This window comes from Dromaius novaehollandiae, chromosome 12, assembly GCF_036370855.1.
Source record: "Dromaius novaehollandiae isolate bDroNov1 chromosome 12, bDroNov1.hap1, whole genome shotgun sequence".
Classification (NCBI taxonomy): domain Eukaryota; kingdom Metazoa; phylum Chordata; class Aves; order Casuariiformes; family Dromaiidae; genus Dromaius; species Dromaius novaehollandiae.
Genome location: NC_088109.1, coordinates 17,877,223 through 17,891,430, shown reverse-complemented (window position 1 = coordinate 17,891,430; position 14,208 = coordinate 17,877,223). Strand labels below are relative to the sequence as shown.

Sequence of the window (14,208 nt, the reverse complement as noted above, 5' to 3'; positions counted from 1 at the left end):
CCTCTCTACTTCCTCCCACCTTTTCTCCTAAATAGAAAATAAGGGGAAAAAAAACAAAAACAGAAAAAAAATTAAATGCTCCCACTCTTTCAAAATGAAAAATTACAACATTGCAAAACATGAGGAGTGGATATCTCTTGGTTTCAGTTTCCCGAAATGAAATGCAGCATGGCTCCATTGTTTTGAGGTAAAAAAACGACTGTTTTCAGCAATAAGGAAGGAGAACAGCAGCCCACCCCTTCTGCACCTTTCTGCTGGCCTTGCCAGCTTGGCTTTTGACACTACGCGGGCTCCTGGGCCAGAGGAGAGCGGAGGGAGCTGCGCGGTGCCGGCTGCCCTCGCTTGCACCAGGGACGAGGCTCGCAGCGGCACAGGATGTCTCCACTCCTGCCAGGCAGGCAGTGCTTGCGGGGCAGAAAGCCCTGTCGGGCTCTAGCTGTTAGTTACCGTTTCTGTTGACAGGCAAACCAGAATAGGCTCTGGCTCACTTTCTCCGAGCTGCGGAAGGAGGAATGAGCAGAGAAAAGAGTTCATTCAATTGCGTCTGCTTGGCAGCTCTGCAGGACTCTCAGCACACACAGAAAGAGAAGTGGCAAGCAAGAAGTTGCCATTTTTAGAATTACATAAGCCAGTTTGCCTGCCATCGAGGTACTCCTCGTGCAGCTCTAGCCATGGCGACCTACTAGTTGCGCTGCAGCGGGGCCAGGTTTCAAGCAGCTTTAGGAGCAGGTTGGCTACCAGCTCTTAAAATGAGCCTTAGGTTAAAAATGTCAAAGCTACCGCTGCCATCGTTGAGGAAGGACCAGTCACCAACCAGCAGAGCCACGCTGGGCCAGCGCGCTCACAGCTCCCACCAGCCGCGTTTGTGCTGGGAGCCAGTCAGCTCTCCGAAAGCTGGCTCAACAGCACATTATACCAAAATGTTCATTACACCAAATTTTGTTTTCTTAAAAAAAAGTAAAAAATAAAAATAATCTGCCTACACGTACGCAGTAATACGTGCATGACTCAGTAAACAGGCTGAAACAATAGTCTGGAGGGACTCAGCGCCTCTGCTCCCGCCGAGGGGCCTCGCCAGGCACCAGCTCTGCCCCGCGCGGGTCCCCGCGGCAGCAGCACCGGGTCGCGCAGCAGCGGGGCCACCCACGGGCCGGGGGCTGCGGGCACCGCGGGGGCCAGGCCCCGCCACCGCCTCCTCGGGGGTCCTGCGGGGGGACCATGCAGACCCTACAGGACACCCTGCAAAACGTTGGTGAAGACCCTGCAGGGAGCCCATGAAGACCCTCCGGGGTGCCCGCAGAGCCCCTGGTGATGAGGGGGCTGCCGGGCGGGGGAATGCAGCGCTACTCCCCCGTCACACCAGGCAGGGCGGTTTCGAAGGGGCAAAAGGAAGCTGCTAAATGGGAAGCATCCCCCTCTGTACCCCAGCCCCAAACTTTGTTCCCCTGATGACTCCATTCGTTGCCTGCAAATTCGCCCCCAAAATAAATCTCTGCCTCTGACTGCTGCAAATTGAACTCTGGCCATGGGACCATCCTGAGGCATTTCTGCCTCGCGGGGAGGCAGCCCGAGCGCTGGCCCCCGGCCCCGGCCCCCTCCGCTCCGCCTTGCACCGGCCGCAAAGCCGGCAAAGCGCTTCGCTAGCCGCCCCCCGAGCGCCTGGGCTGGTGGCTCACCCAGTCGCCCCTCGCCTTCCGCTATCCAAAAAAAAAAAAAAACCCCCGCATTTAAAAAACACATATAAAAAAGCAAAGCGACGTGGAAATCAAAGCCACCATTTCAGAGGGAGATCGAAGCATAATGCTAATAACTTTCGGCAGCTTCCACTGTGGAGTTTAAGCAGCTGCCAAGTTAAATAACTAGGAGGATCCTAAGTTATCTTCCAGTGGACCATAAATGCTCAGCGCCGACTGCAGAGGCGAGGGCGACCCGAGGGGCGCGGGGGGGCTGCGGGGCTCGCGGAGGGCCGGCCCGCGCCCACAGCGGGGATTTCGTCCCGGGGCCTAGAGGGAGCGAGGAGCCGGGCCGTGTCCGGCCGCTCTCCCGGCGTTTCCCCCGCGCCGGGGGGCTGCGGAGCCGCCGCCGTCCGCCCCGTCGGGGGCTCCGGGCCGAGCCCCCCTGCGGGCCGCGGCGCTGCCCCGGCTGCGGCCGCACGCAGCGGGCCGGGCTGGCGGCGGGGGCAGAGGCAGCCGAGCCGGTTTTCGATGGCAAACGCGGGATGCGCTTGGGGAGGGGGCTGCCGGGCGCGGAGGCGACTAAAAAATTAAAATAGCCGTTCAGTTAAAAAGGGAGATAAACCAAGCGCGTTTGGCGCCCGGGGCCCCGCCGCCGCGGCGGGACGGGCCCCGCAGTCGTTCGCGCGGGGAGGCAGCGGTGCAAAAAAACAGCACAGTGAAGCGGCCACGACTGAGTTGCGAGTGGCTTTTCGGCAAGCGACTTGCAAGGGGAAAAATCCTCCAGCCATTTCTCTCGTCCGAATATCGGGGGCAGGATCGCAGCTCCGGGCGACCCCGGCCCCCCAGGCAGAGACAGAGGAGGGCGCCGAGCCCGGCCGCAGCCCGCCGGGCCACCTCGGACCCGCCGAAACCCGCCAGGGCGACGCAGGCGCTGGCTTAGCAGGGGGCGAAGGCATCGCGGTGGGCAGGGCGCCGTGACTGGGGCAGCTGTATCAAAGTCAGTCATTTTTAATACGCTTCCCGGACCAGCAGAAGTCGAATCGATAGAGACAGCCTCCAGCTGTGCTTAAACCTGCGATTTCAATTAAAATACTGAGCTCCGATGCGCGGGTCTGAGCCGTGATCCCGAAGCACTGATGCACAAGTCCTGCGGCACCCGAGCACGTCGCCGGCCGGCAGCGGCCCGGCCCGGCCCGGGGCAGGGACCCGGCCCCCGGCCTCGGCTGCCCTCCGGGCCCGGGGAGGGAGCCGGGCCCCGGGCGGCTGCAGCAAGCCCCGCCGCCCCGAGCCGGGCGCCGAGCGGCGGGAGCCGGGCCCGGCCCTTGGGCCGCGCCGGGGAGGATCCGGCCCGGGAAACACCCCGCGAAGGGCGAGGGCGGCGCGGGGAAGCTGGCAGCGAGCTCCCGGCCTCGGCTCCGCAGCCCTCTTTTATCCTGCCCGAAATCATCTCGTTTACAGAAAATATTTGTTTGCACTATTAGTTGGTACTGGAGTTAATTACTCAACGTGTGAGCGGGGAGTAATATGGATAAAAGCAGCCCCAGTGTTTATTGTGTGGGTGAGCTGTTGAGCGGTGCTTGAATAAACTGCAATTAGGGTTAGATAGAGATTAATTAACATGTGAGTGGCAAGGTGTAAAATAGTTCCCAACCCTCCACTCAGTATAATCTGCAGGCGAGGAAAAGAAGTTTGTGGAGGCTAATTAAATACTTTGCGAAAGCCGGCGAGCCCCGGGAGCGAGCGGAGCCCCGCGGCCGCCCGCTGCTCGCTGCCCGGTGTCTCCTCCGGCCCAGCCCCGGGCGGCTCTCCGCGGCCCCGTGCTGCCTCTCCCGCTCCCCCAAAGCGGGACGGTTTCCTCCCGGAGCCGGGAGCCGGGAGGATGGCGCAGGCAGGGCTTTGGGCACGGCGACACCTGATGCTCCAGGCGGAGAGACCCCCCCCCCCCAGGTGGGTCCCCCCTCGCCGGGGCACCGAGCGCAGCCCCGGGGGCCGAGCGCTCCCCGCCGCCGCTCTCAAAGTTTGTCTCGGCGGCGAGTCGTGGTTCGCGGGGGGAAAAGCCTGTCTGCAAACACCGCCAGCGAGCTGCCCGGCGCGGGCAGGAGGCGCTGCTTTGTCAGCGCCGCACAAAAACCGCCGCATTCCTCCAAACTTTCTTAGGCGTGCTAGAAAAGCGGAAAAAAATATATATAGGGGCCTTTTCATCGCTTGCTTTACCTCTGGCCAGGCTCAGCCTAAACCCTTCGCTCCCCCCCCCCTCCCCTCCCCCGGATAATCCCCCTCTTTATTTCAGAAACGCACAAAACCAGGTTCCACGCAGCGCTATAGTGGCTCCGAGTGAAAGCCCGGGCGCTCTGAATCGCCGCGGAGAATCGGCCGCGCTGAATAGCGGCGCGGAGGGACGGGCTGCCCCAGCCGGGGGAGGTGCTGCCGCCGCGGCCGGGCCCCTCCGCGCAGGTGGACACGGGGCCGCGGAGCTCGGCGGCCGCGTCCTCGCCTCCCGCAAACCCTCCCCGCCCGCAGCGAGTCGTTTTAATCAGAGAAAGGAAGGGAAGAAACCCCGGCGCCCGCTCGCAATCATGTAGCGTCGCGTATTTGGGAAGGGAGAAAGAAAAGGCGAGGGGGGGCGAAAAGGAGGGAAAGGGAAGGGATATTCACCCGTCTGCACGCCCGGGAAATCGGGCACCTTTGGGGGTGACAATCTGCAAAACTCGCGCTCGCAGCGCACCACCGCATTTTTTTTTTTTCAGCAGCGAAAACCCAGCCCTGGACTCGACTCTCCGCGTTTATTTAAGGCTAATCACCAGCTACCCTGAGAGGGGAGGGGGGTGGAATTAAACTTAGTTTAATTAACATTAATACACTGTCCTAATTAATGGGTTGGCTATTAATTTATACATGCTGGGGAGGTTCGCAGATAAGTGACAATTTATTAATTATCTTCCAGCTCGGTTGCAACGGAGCTGATTGCAGATGGGTTGCCAAAATAACTCGAGCATGGTTGCGTGGTAGTTGCTTTAGGGAAAAAAAAATTCATTCTCCCCCTTCTTAAAAAAAAAATCCTCACGCTCACTCCGAGTGGCTCCTCTAACCCCAGCAAGAACTGGAGCACTCTTTTCCACCCAACTTGTGAATCGCACTTGCCTTCTAATTTGCCACATGCAAAACGATTCCTCTGCTTTGCAAGTTGCTTTTTAAGAAGGGAGAGAGAGAGGAAAAAACCCAGCTCGCACACGAGCGATTTGTATGTCTTAAACTGGAAGGAAATCGTGCGTGGAGAGGGGGGGCTCCTCTTCCTCTCCCTGCCCCAACCCACCGCGCTCCAGCCCGGCGCCGCGGCTCGGGAAGATCCATGGTGGCATTCCCATGTCATTCTGCTCCAAGTGACTTCATGTGATGTCAGCTTTAAATGTACGAGACAGTGATCTGACGCTCAGGAAGATGTTTGCTATCAAAATGTGACTGTGGCCACGCCGCGCTGCTTGGATGCGTCTCCTCGGCGCCGGGCAAAGGTAACTGGTCCCGCCGCGAGCCCCGCCGCCCCTCGCCCTGCCCCGGCCCCTGCCCTGCCGCAGCCGCCTCTCCCGCACCGCGGCGGCCGGCGGGGCTGCGCAGGGGGCCGCGGGGCTGGGGGAGGCTTTTCCTTTCCTTTCTTTTTTTTTTTTTTTTTAAATACTAACAAGGTCTAGCTTGCATGTTACTTTGGCGTGTTCCGCTTAATGAGCAGTAATCTGGTACCCTACGTGCCATTGTTCTTGGATATGTTCATTTGAATGTAAATAGGGAGGGGGTGATGGTGGGGGGGGGAGAACAAGGTGCTTATTAAATTGATTTGTCTCCTGGCTTTTCTGGAATGCAGAGCCGAGAGCAGGAGCGAGTCGCTGCTCACACCAAGTTCCCGCACGGCGCAGAGACATGGCGAGCTCGGGGTCGCTGGAGACGGTCATGCCTTCCCCCTGCCCCCGGCACGACGGCCGCGGCGGCGCCGCTAACCCCTCCAAGACCCTGGCCTTCTCCATCGAGCGCATCATGGCCAAGACGTCGGAGCCCAAGCCAGCCTTCGAGCAGCGGCAGGGCGGGCTGGGGCTGGAGCCGGAGCCCGGCAAGAAAACGCTCAGCCTGTGCTCGCCGCTGCCCTGCGTGATCCCCATCCCGCCGCTGGGCTACGAGGTGCCCTCCAAGACTCTGCTCAACTACTCGGAGCTGTGGAAAAGCAGCCTGCGGGGCGGCGCGGGGCTCTGCAAAGCCAACTGCGGCGTGTGCTGCAAGGCAGAGCTCGCCCTGGGCCAGCCCAGCGGCCGGCTCATCAAGCCGCAGGTCATCAACCAGGCGGGGGCCATGCCGGCCGCCCCCCGCTCCCTCTACTACTTCAACTACCTGGACGCCGCGTACCACCCGGCCGACCTGCTGCACGGACAGCTCTTCCCCTCGGGCCTCCTGGGCGCCCCGGCGCCGGGGGGGCTCTCGGCGCACCAGAAGCTCTTCCTGCTGGAGAACGCCAAGCTGGCGGGGCTGGCGGCCGAGAAGCTGCCGCCGCCGCCGCCCTTCGCGCACAAGGAGCGGCTGCCGGGCCACCTGGACCAGGTGATGAAGGAGGCGGCGGCGGCGGAGCGCGGCGGCCCCAAGGGCCACGCCAAGCTGGGCGGCGGCGGCGGCGCGGCGGAGGGCAAGCCCAAAAACTTCACCTGCGAGGTGTGCGGCAAGGTAAGGGGCCCGGCGGCGGCGGCGGCGGCGGGGGGGGGGCCGGGGGGCGGCGGCGGGGCCCTGCCGGCGCGCCTAACCTCGCCTTGCCGGCGCTTCCCGCAGGTGTTCAACGCGCACTACAACCTCACCCGCCACATGCCGGTGCACACGGGGGCCAGGCCGTTCGTGTGCAAGGTCTGCGGCAAGGGCTTCCGCCAGGCCAGCACCCTGTGCCGGCACAAAATCATCCACACGCAGGTAGGTGGGGGCGAGCCGGGCTGCGGGAGGCGGCTCCCCCCTTCCCCCCCCCCCCCCCCGCCCTGCCCGCAGCCCCCTAACGGGCCTCTCGCCCTCCCGGTGCAGGAGAAACCCCACAAGTGCAACCAGTGCGGGAAGGCGTTCAACAGGAGCTCCACGCTCAACACCCACATCCGCATCCACGCCGGCTACAAGCCCTTCGTCTGCGAGTTCTGCGGCAAGGGCTTCCACCAGAAAGGTGAGCCGGGCCGAGCCGAGCCGAGCCGGGCCGAGCCAAGCCGAGCCCCGCGGCCCCGGCGGCAGCAGCGGGATGCAGCGCGGCACGTCCCGCCCGGCCGCGGGCAGCGTCGGCCGCCTCTCTCCCCATTACCGTCCCTCCAAGCCGGGCCGCATCGCCGGGGACCGCTGCTGACGGGTCTCCCTGAATGCTTTTTAAACGAGAGGTGCCGGGCCTTGGGCCTCATCCAGGGCCCCGCGTTTGCTGCGGGTCACCGGGCTGACCCTGCCTTCATTTGGGCCGCGCCGCTTGCGCGCTGCTCCGCGGTGACGCGCACCGAGGTTGACAAGCCGGGGGGGCGCTTCCCCCCGCCCCACCTGAGCGCGGCGCGGCCCCAGCACCCCCGGGTAACCCCGCTTTCCGCCCTCTTCCTCTCTCGCAGGCAACTACAAGAACCACAAGCTGACCCACAGCGGAGAGAAGCAGTACAAGTGCACGATTTGCAACAAAGCCTTCCACCAGATCTATAACTTGACTTTCCACATGCACACCCACAACGACAAGAAGCCCTTCACGTGCGTCACTTGCGGGAAAGGATTTTGCAGAAACTTTGATTTAAAGAAGCACGTCCGAAAGTTGCACGACAGCGTCTCCAGCGCGCCGCCGCCGCCGCCGCGGGACCCTGCGCGCAGCGGGCAGAGCTAAGGCCCCGCGCACCGCCCCACTCGGACCTGCTCCACCAGGCCAGCACTATTTATCCGCACCAGCCTTTGCTTTTCTGTCTTTTCCCCAGCGAGCTCAGCCGCCGGTGCAAGCGATCCCGAGCCGCACTTGTACATAAGAGGAATCTTATTTAACGGCGCGCTGCGCTCCCGGAGCGGGCGAGGAGGGGAGCGGGCTGGCTGCGCCCCCGGGCCAGGACAGCGGTCTTTATACGTGTCTGTAAATCTCCACTTTAAATGTACGCTCGAATAAGTGAGGAATATATATATATATATCTATATATCATGGGACAATAAACCGGCCCTTCGTAGGTGTCTCATTTCCCAGCTCGGCCCCGGCCCGAGTCGGGACCGGGCGGAATCGGCGCTGTCCCTTGGGTGAACGCGGCTTGCGGGACCGGCCGGGGCCGGGCCGCCGGCGGGGAGCCGGGCTCCTGCCTCTGCCGAGCAGCCGTGAGCCCCGCCGGACACCGAGCGCGGGCGGGGGCAGGGGCAGCCGGCTGCCCCGCGGGGAAGGGGCGGGCGGGCCCCGCCGGCGGCTCGGCGCCCGGCTCGGAGGGAGCTTCCCCGCGCCGCTTGCCGGGGTCCCCTCGCTAAGGCGCGCTGAGGCCGCCCCTCCGTGCCCGTCTTCCCCTGCATGCAGATGAAATGATCTCATGCTTGCTTTCCGAGTAATGACCCAAATTAAGAGAGAAAACACAGGCCCTTCAAACCGCATTACATTAATCTAATCACTCCCAGCAGGCCTCAGAAACTCTTTTTGATCAGAATATGGATAATCAAGCACTTGGATTACACTAAATATTCCCTTCTCATCTCCCCCTCTCCCCTCCTTTTAATAGGCGAGTGCCTATTCCGGCCACGTCGTTAGGGACAATATTATTCCCGCGGACAGACGCGCTGCGGAGGGCCGCGCGTGTGCGTGCTGCGCGGGCCGCGCTCGCCAATGAAGAGGGGACCGAGCGCGACACCGCAGTGTCTGGGGACGGCGTAACGGGAAGTTCACCTCTTCCCCGCTTAATTGAGTGGTTAAGTGGTGGGAGGCGAGGACAAGCACAGCCCGCGGCGGAACGGCAGCCGCCCCGCGCTCCGGACTCGTTACGCGGCTGAGAGGCTCCGCGCTGCGGCGAGGAGCGGGCGCCGGGGCCGGCGGCAGGGAGCGGAAAGGCGGACTTGTCCCTTGCTCCCGCTGGAGGGACGGATGCAATTTCATCCTTGCTCGGGTTTCGTGTTTTTTTAAGTGCCAAAAGTATCGTTTTGATGGTTTGGGCCGGGTGAGGTGCAGCGAACGACGCCCACTGATCCTGGCAGCGGGGAAGATCCTGCGGGAATTCGCTGAAAGATTTTGGTGGAGAGTTGCAGGTTAAAAGGAATTAAAAAAAAAAAAAAGGCAGCTGCTATTGCCACAAGTCACTGCTCTGGGAAACCTTGCGGGGGGCGGGGGGAGAAGTGCTCCTCAAGCGAAGGGGCTGTTGCTCAACCCCTTGCGAACAGGGTCTCTGGCTGCAAACCGCCCGCCGAGCCGGGCTCCCGGCCGCGCCGCAGCCGCGACGGACGGGGCGGGACGTCCCGGGCACCGGGTTGCCTCGGCCGGGCACAGCGGGAAGGGACGGGACCCCCTCCCCGGTCGGACGGGGCGGGCTGCGGCGGGGCGAGCTGCCCGCAAAGGGGCGCGGAGGCGAGGGCCGGGGCGTGCGCGCCCCGCGGAGCGGGTGCGGAGCGGGTGCCGCTGCCGGGCCGGGGGGAACGGCGCTGCCTCCGCCCCTCGGGCGCCGGGAGGAGGTCTGGGCTGCCCGTCGGGTGCCCAGCTTCCGCAGCCCGCCCGAGGGGCGAGGGGGCCGCACCGCCTGCCCCCGGGGGGGGGGGGGGATGGAGGAAGCACGCTCTTCTTTCCGAGAGGGCCGTTGTTTTCAGCGCTGTCTCGCAGACGGGGGCCGGGCCCCCCTGCCGCAGCTCGGGGCGCCCTGCAGGGCCGCGCTGGCCGCCTGCGGCTCGCGTTGCGGGCGCCCTCCGCGGTACCCGCCGGCCCCGGGAAGGGGCGCTGGCTCGGCCCGGCCCGGCCGCCCCCAGCGCGGCCGCCGGCTCCCGGCGCCCCCGGGCGGCTCGTCGCGGGGGATGGGCGGCGCTGTCAGACACACGCACGCCAGAGACTCCAATTATCTTCTCCCTCACAAGATGTTTCTGCTGTCCGCGACTGCTCACACTTCAGCGCTCTTGCCAGCAAGCCTCAACAACAACACCAAACCCGCGCAAAGCCCCTCCGCCGGCGCCGCAGCCGGGCGCACGACAGCTTGAACAGCGCCGGTGCCTCGGGGGGGGGGGGGGGGGGGGGGAGAGGTGCCTCCGCGCAGAGGGTGACACCGCGGAGCTGCCAGCACCGCGGGGCTTCCCCCCGCGGCCCCCAGGCGCGGAGCGGCGCGGAGCGGGGCGGGGAGGCGCGGCCGGAGCCAGGTGCGCCGCGCCGGGGGCGGCGGGGCCGGAGCCGGCGGCGGCGGGGCCGGAGCCGGCGGCAGGCGCTGGGAAGCGAACAACCCAAAGGCAGCTGCGTTGCCCTTTTCCCTGCACTCCGCTCTCCAAACGTCTGAGCAACCAGTTTGCTGCTAGAAACATGTTAATTGCCAACGGAGCTCATTAAGGCATGCACATGCAAAACACAGCGAGGGAGATTAAATGGACAAAAGCGCAATAATGAACTGTCAACAATCGAACCCATCTACACGACCAGGAGCACTCAAGAATGAGGCATTTAGAGGCAACAAAGGATTGTCTGGGACAGGAAGAAAGGACGACCTAGACTTTTGTTTAGTCAACACAATTGATTACAAATGAGAGATTAACAGGATAGCTTCAGAGTTTTTTTGAAGGAGGCAGAAGAGAAAAGTCCAATTAAGTGCACCGAATGTTAACTACATTGATTTCCACGGCCAGCCCTAGAGAAATTCTCATTAAACCATCCCTGGCGATCCCTTTTGGAAAGTAATTTGTCTCCCTGATGGAGCAGAGAAAGGGAGCCGTGTAAAGAGAAAGAAGCGCTAGTTCTTGGCACAATGAGCTTAGGAGACACACTGGAAAGAGCCAAAGGGGGAGTTAATGAGCATCTGACAAGCCGCTTGGACCCGGGCCTGGAGAGCAGCGATGAAAAGATGGAATTGGCCAACAACTATTCTTTATATCAAACATAAAAAGGCCAATCTGAAACAGGGCTGCTCAAAGCTGGTGGGGAAGAAAAGAAAGGCCCCCACTGGGGGGTGGAGTGGAGGGCTCAACCGCCCCATCGGGACGGAAAAAATGCATTGGCATGTCCCCTCTCCCAGGCGAGCGGAGCGGCCGGGCCTCGGCAGGGACCCCCGGGCCGGGCACAGCCGGGACGGCCCCGCCGGCAGCCCGAAAAGGCCGCTGCCCCGCAGCCAGCCCGGCCCCACGGCGCCCGCACCCCGGCACAGCGTGCCCAGGCTATGCCGCAGGGGTAAAACCTCGCACACGCCGGCCAGCCCAGCAAGTAGCTGCCGGGGCTGCCCAGGAGGCAGCACAGCCCCCAGACCCACCTTCCTCCGCCCGGGTTGCGCTCGCTAGCCCGCGCCGACCCCCTCGCCGCCCCCCGGGCCGAGCTGCCCTCGGAGGGGCGCCGGGCCCCGCGGCGCAAGGCAGCGCGCTGCAAGCGCGCCTCTCCCCTGGTGCGGACAAGGCTCGCACGGAGGCTCTTAAATCAGATTAGAGCTCGTTAATAACAATTTTGGCTTAAGTCTGTATTGACTTAGGTTTAGGAATGGCTTAACACTTTCGCTTAAGTCAACACCACGGCTAAATTGACACATGCCTCCTCCAGCGCGGCAATCCCCGCCGGCGCCCAGGTGCCTGCGTCGCCCTCGCTCCTCCCGGTTCCAGCTGTTTCACGGGAGCGTTTGCGCCGTTTCCCAGCGAGCCCCTGGGGCTTGGAGGGCGCCGGCCGCGGCAACAACCCTGCACCGCCCTGCGAGCCACAGCCGTCCCGGGAGCCGGCTTCGGCATGGGGGGGAAATCATCGCTTCTCCGTGGTCCTTTCCCTGCGGGGACTCGCTCCCTAACGCCTTTTTCCTCCCCATCTCTCTCCCCAGGAGCCCGGGGCCCCTTCACGCTTGGTGTGTCCCACGGGCCGAGGGAGGGCAGCGGCAGAGGCTGCCGGCCAGCCGCTCCGGGCATCTCCCCCGGGCCGCGCCGCCATGCCACCGCGGCTCCCCGCGTCCTCCCCGCGGCAGCAGCCGCGCCGCCGCCCCGGCTCCGCGGTCACGTCTGGCCCCAGGAGCGGCGGCAAGGGCGCAGGTAGGCCCCTCGTTTTATCTGACAACAGGGGCGAGTTAGTATTTCTTCTTACAAAATACCCAAACACTGACCGCTCCCAGGTTTACCCGCTTTCCACGCCTTCCTGCGCGCCCGCTCCCCTCCCCGGGGCTCCGCCTCGCACTTCACACCTCGCCCCCGCCCCACGCCGCTCGCCTGCTCGCCCCCCGCTCGCTGCAGCCCTCCCCGTCCGCCCCACCTCCTCCCGGGGCGCAACCCGCCCCGTCCCGAGCAGCCGCGGTGCCCCGGGCCGGTCCTCCCGCCGCGCAGCCCCGGGGAAAGGGGCGCTAGGGGAGTGGGGAGCGCCTCGCTCGGCAGCTCGTGGCCCTCCCTGACCCCTCGGGGCGGGGGGGAACCCCCTTCTGCTTCCCCCGCCTTTTCACCTCGCTCCCCTCGCCGTCAGGCTCTCCCCAGGTCAACTCGCCGGCTCGCCCGAGGCTCTCCTGAGTCCCGTTTGCTGCTTGTAATTGCGTGATTGATTCCAGCACGGAAGGAGAGCCCAACAGGTGCCTCCAACCGAAAATAAAGGGGGGCTCTTGGACTGCGGTGTTCTCCTTCCTGGAGGCAGGTCGCGGGAGAGGCAGCTACCTCTCCCCGGCAGGACGGCGCCCAGGAGCCGCTGCTTCCCCGCTGCTCCTGCCCCCCCGGCTGGGGTAAAACGCAAAACCTCTGAACGCAGGTGCTGGAGCCACCGGTGCTCTTAAGATCTACAAGGCGTTAAAACGACACTGGGAATCGCGTATTTTGTTACGAAAAAGCCTTGCCGTCCCGAACAGGGGTCACGTTCCCGCAGCTCAAAATAACGGTGAAGCACGGAGCACAGAAAAAGGAAGGTCCGGTCCTACAGTCCAGGATCGAGTTTATAAGCGCGGAACAACGCGAAACCGAGTTTTCTTGCAAAGACTGTACCCTTGTTGTCTTCTGAGTCCGCAGAAGACACAGGCTTTTTAGGAACTTTAAAAGCGCTCTGGTCTAAAGGAAAAAAATACCGATAGCTCACGCGGCAGCAGCTTGCGCCTCGCCAGCCTCTCCCCCTCTCCGCGGGCGCGCAGACCCCCGCGCCACGTGCCGGCCGCCGCAGTGGCTTCGCCGCTCCGCGCTCCCCGCCGGCCCGTTCAAGCACCCCCGGCGCCGCTCCCCCCGCCCCGGCCGCCGCCGGCGGCAGAAATGAAGCCGCGGTAGCTGCTGCGGGGGCTCCGGGCAGCGCTGCCCTCCGGCCGCCCCGGGCTCCAGCGCTCCGTCCCCGCGCAGCGCAGCCGGGCGCCAACCTCGCGCCCAAACCACCGCGTTTTGCGCTTAAACCACTCGCAGCACCGAGGACACAGCAGCCGAATAGTATTTCCCCCAGTCAGTGCAGCGGTCTCGCTGTAACGGACACGTTTGTCCTTCACAGCGTTCAGACGTCTTAAACCGCACCCGGGACCTTGGGCAACCACGTTCCCGAAGTCCCACTAACTGTCTGATATCCTTTCTACTATCTTCCTCACTACTGCCAGTTGCCAAGATATTTCACATAAATAGAAGCTTTCTAATATATAATCAGCCTTTTCCTTCTGATTCATTATGTTAATGAAGTGAGATATCACCAACATTGGATTGTCGCATCGCTGAATGAATCCAGCAAAAGGAAGCTGATTATAGAGGAAAAAGCCAAGTATATCCGCAAAGTTAACGAAAAGAAACGCCCGAGAAATACTAGAAAGCAGCTGAAGTTGTTTAAACTTATTCTAAATACATTCATTCAGATACAAACGTTTTTCGCATGGATGTACGGATATGTTTTCCATAGTCACGGTTATTACTACGAATGTGCTCAAAGCAGCAAACCAGCCAGCGAATCTATAGCTTCATTGGAAATATCGGTGCCGTTAAGTGATGAAGAATATATAAACGGTTTCCAGTTTACATGCTAGCCCATCATTTCTCGACGACGCATAGCGCACATGCCTTGAAACGATCAGCTGTCACCTTTCCGTGCTCCAGTTTAGATTCTCCCTGCGTTCAGCGCTATCTTATTGCAAACCGGAAAATGGCAGAGAAATGCTCTTTTTTCTCCTGTCTCCTTTTTTAAACAAGAGCTTGCTTTGGGCTTCCCTAAGCCCCGAGTACCCAACTTTGAACAAGTCTATCTTCTCAGATAACCAGTTTCCCCTATTCTATGAAAAGTCTTTGAGAAGAGGCGAAAACACATGTATATTCGTGGCCAACTCGAGGGGAAGCGTGCGGTTTAGCCGCTCAAACAAAGCTGCGGGCATGTGGCTCACTTAAGCAAATTATCCTCCAGAAGCTTTTATTGAGCAACAGTTAGAGCACTTTGAATGAAGCTATAGCGAACACA

At 62.4% G+C, this 14,208-nt stretch overlaps 2 protein-coding genes across 2 annotated transcripts in view; one reads left to right on the top strand and one right to left on the bottom strand.

The window, feature by feature from the left end:
* The window catches only part of CEP15 (centrosomal protein 15), a 48,500-nt gene that overhangs the window by 18,930 nt on the left and 15,362 nt on the right, over positions 1–14,208 (bottom strand). The gene's annotated exons all lie outside the window — the stretch shown is intronic.
* On the top strand, positions 4,621–7,837 carry FEZF2 (FEZ family zinc finger 2). The gene is made up of 5 exons (XM_064519116.1): positions 4,621–5,185; positions 5,533–6,377; positions 6,480–6,614; positions 6,720–6,852; positions 7,274–7,837. Exons 2-5 carry the CDS (start codon positions 5,589–5,591, stop codon positions 7,534–7,536), a joined length of 1,320 nt encoding a protein of 439 aa, XP_064375186.1. The 5' UTR covers positions 4,621–5,185; positions 5,533–5,588; the 3' UTR covers positions 7,537–7,837.

Bases quoted from the DNA above. Each gene is read 5' to 3' on its own strand.
- FEZF2 (XM_064519116.1), top strand. From the start codon at position 5,589: ATGGCGAGCTCGGGGTCGCTGGAGACGGTCATGCCTTCCCCCTGCCCC. The intron at 6,615-6,719 runs GTAGGTGGGGGC...CTCCCGGTGCAG, and splicing joins ACAAAATCATCCACACGCAG to GAGAAACCCCACAAGTGCAA. The intron at 6,853-7,273 runs GTGAGCCGGGCC...CCTCTCTCGCAG, and splicing joins CAAGGGCTTCCACCAGAAAG to GCAACTACAAGAACCACAAG.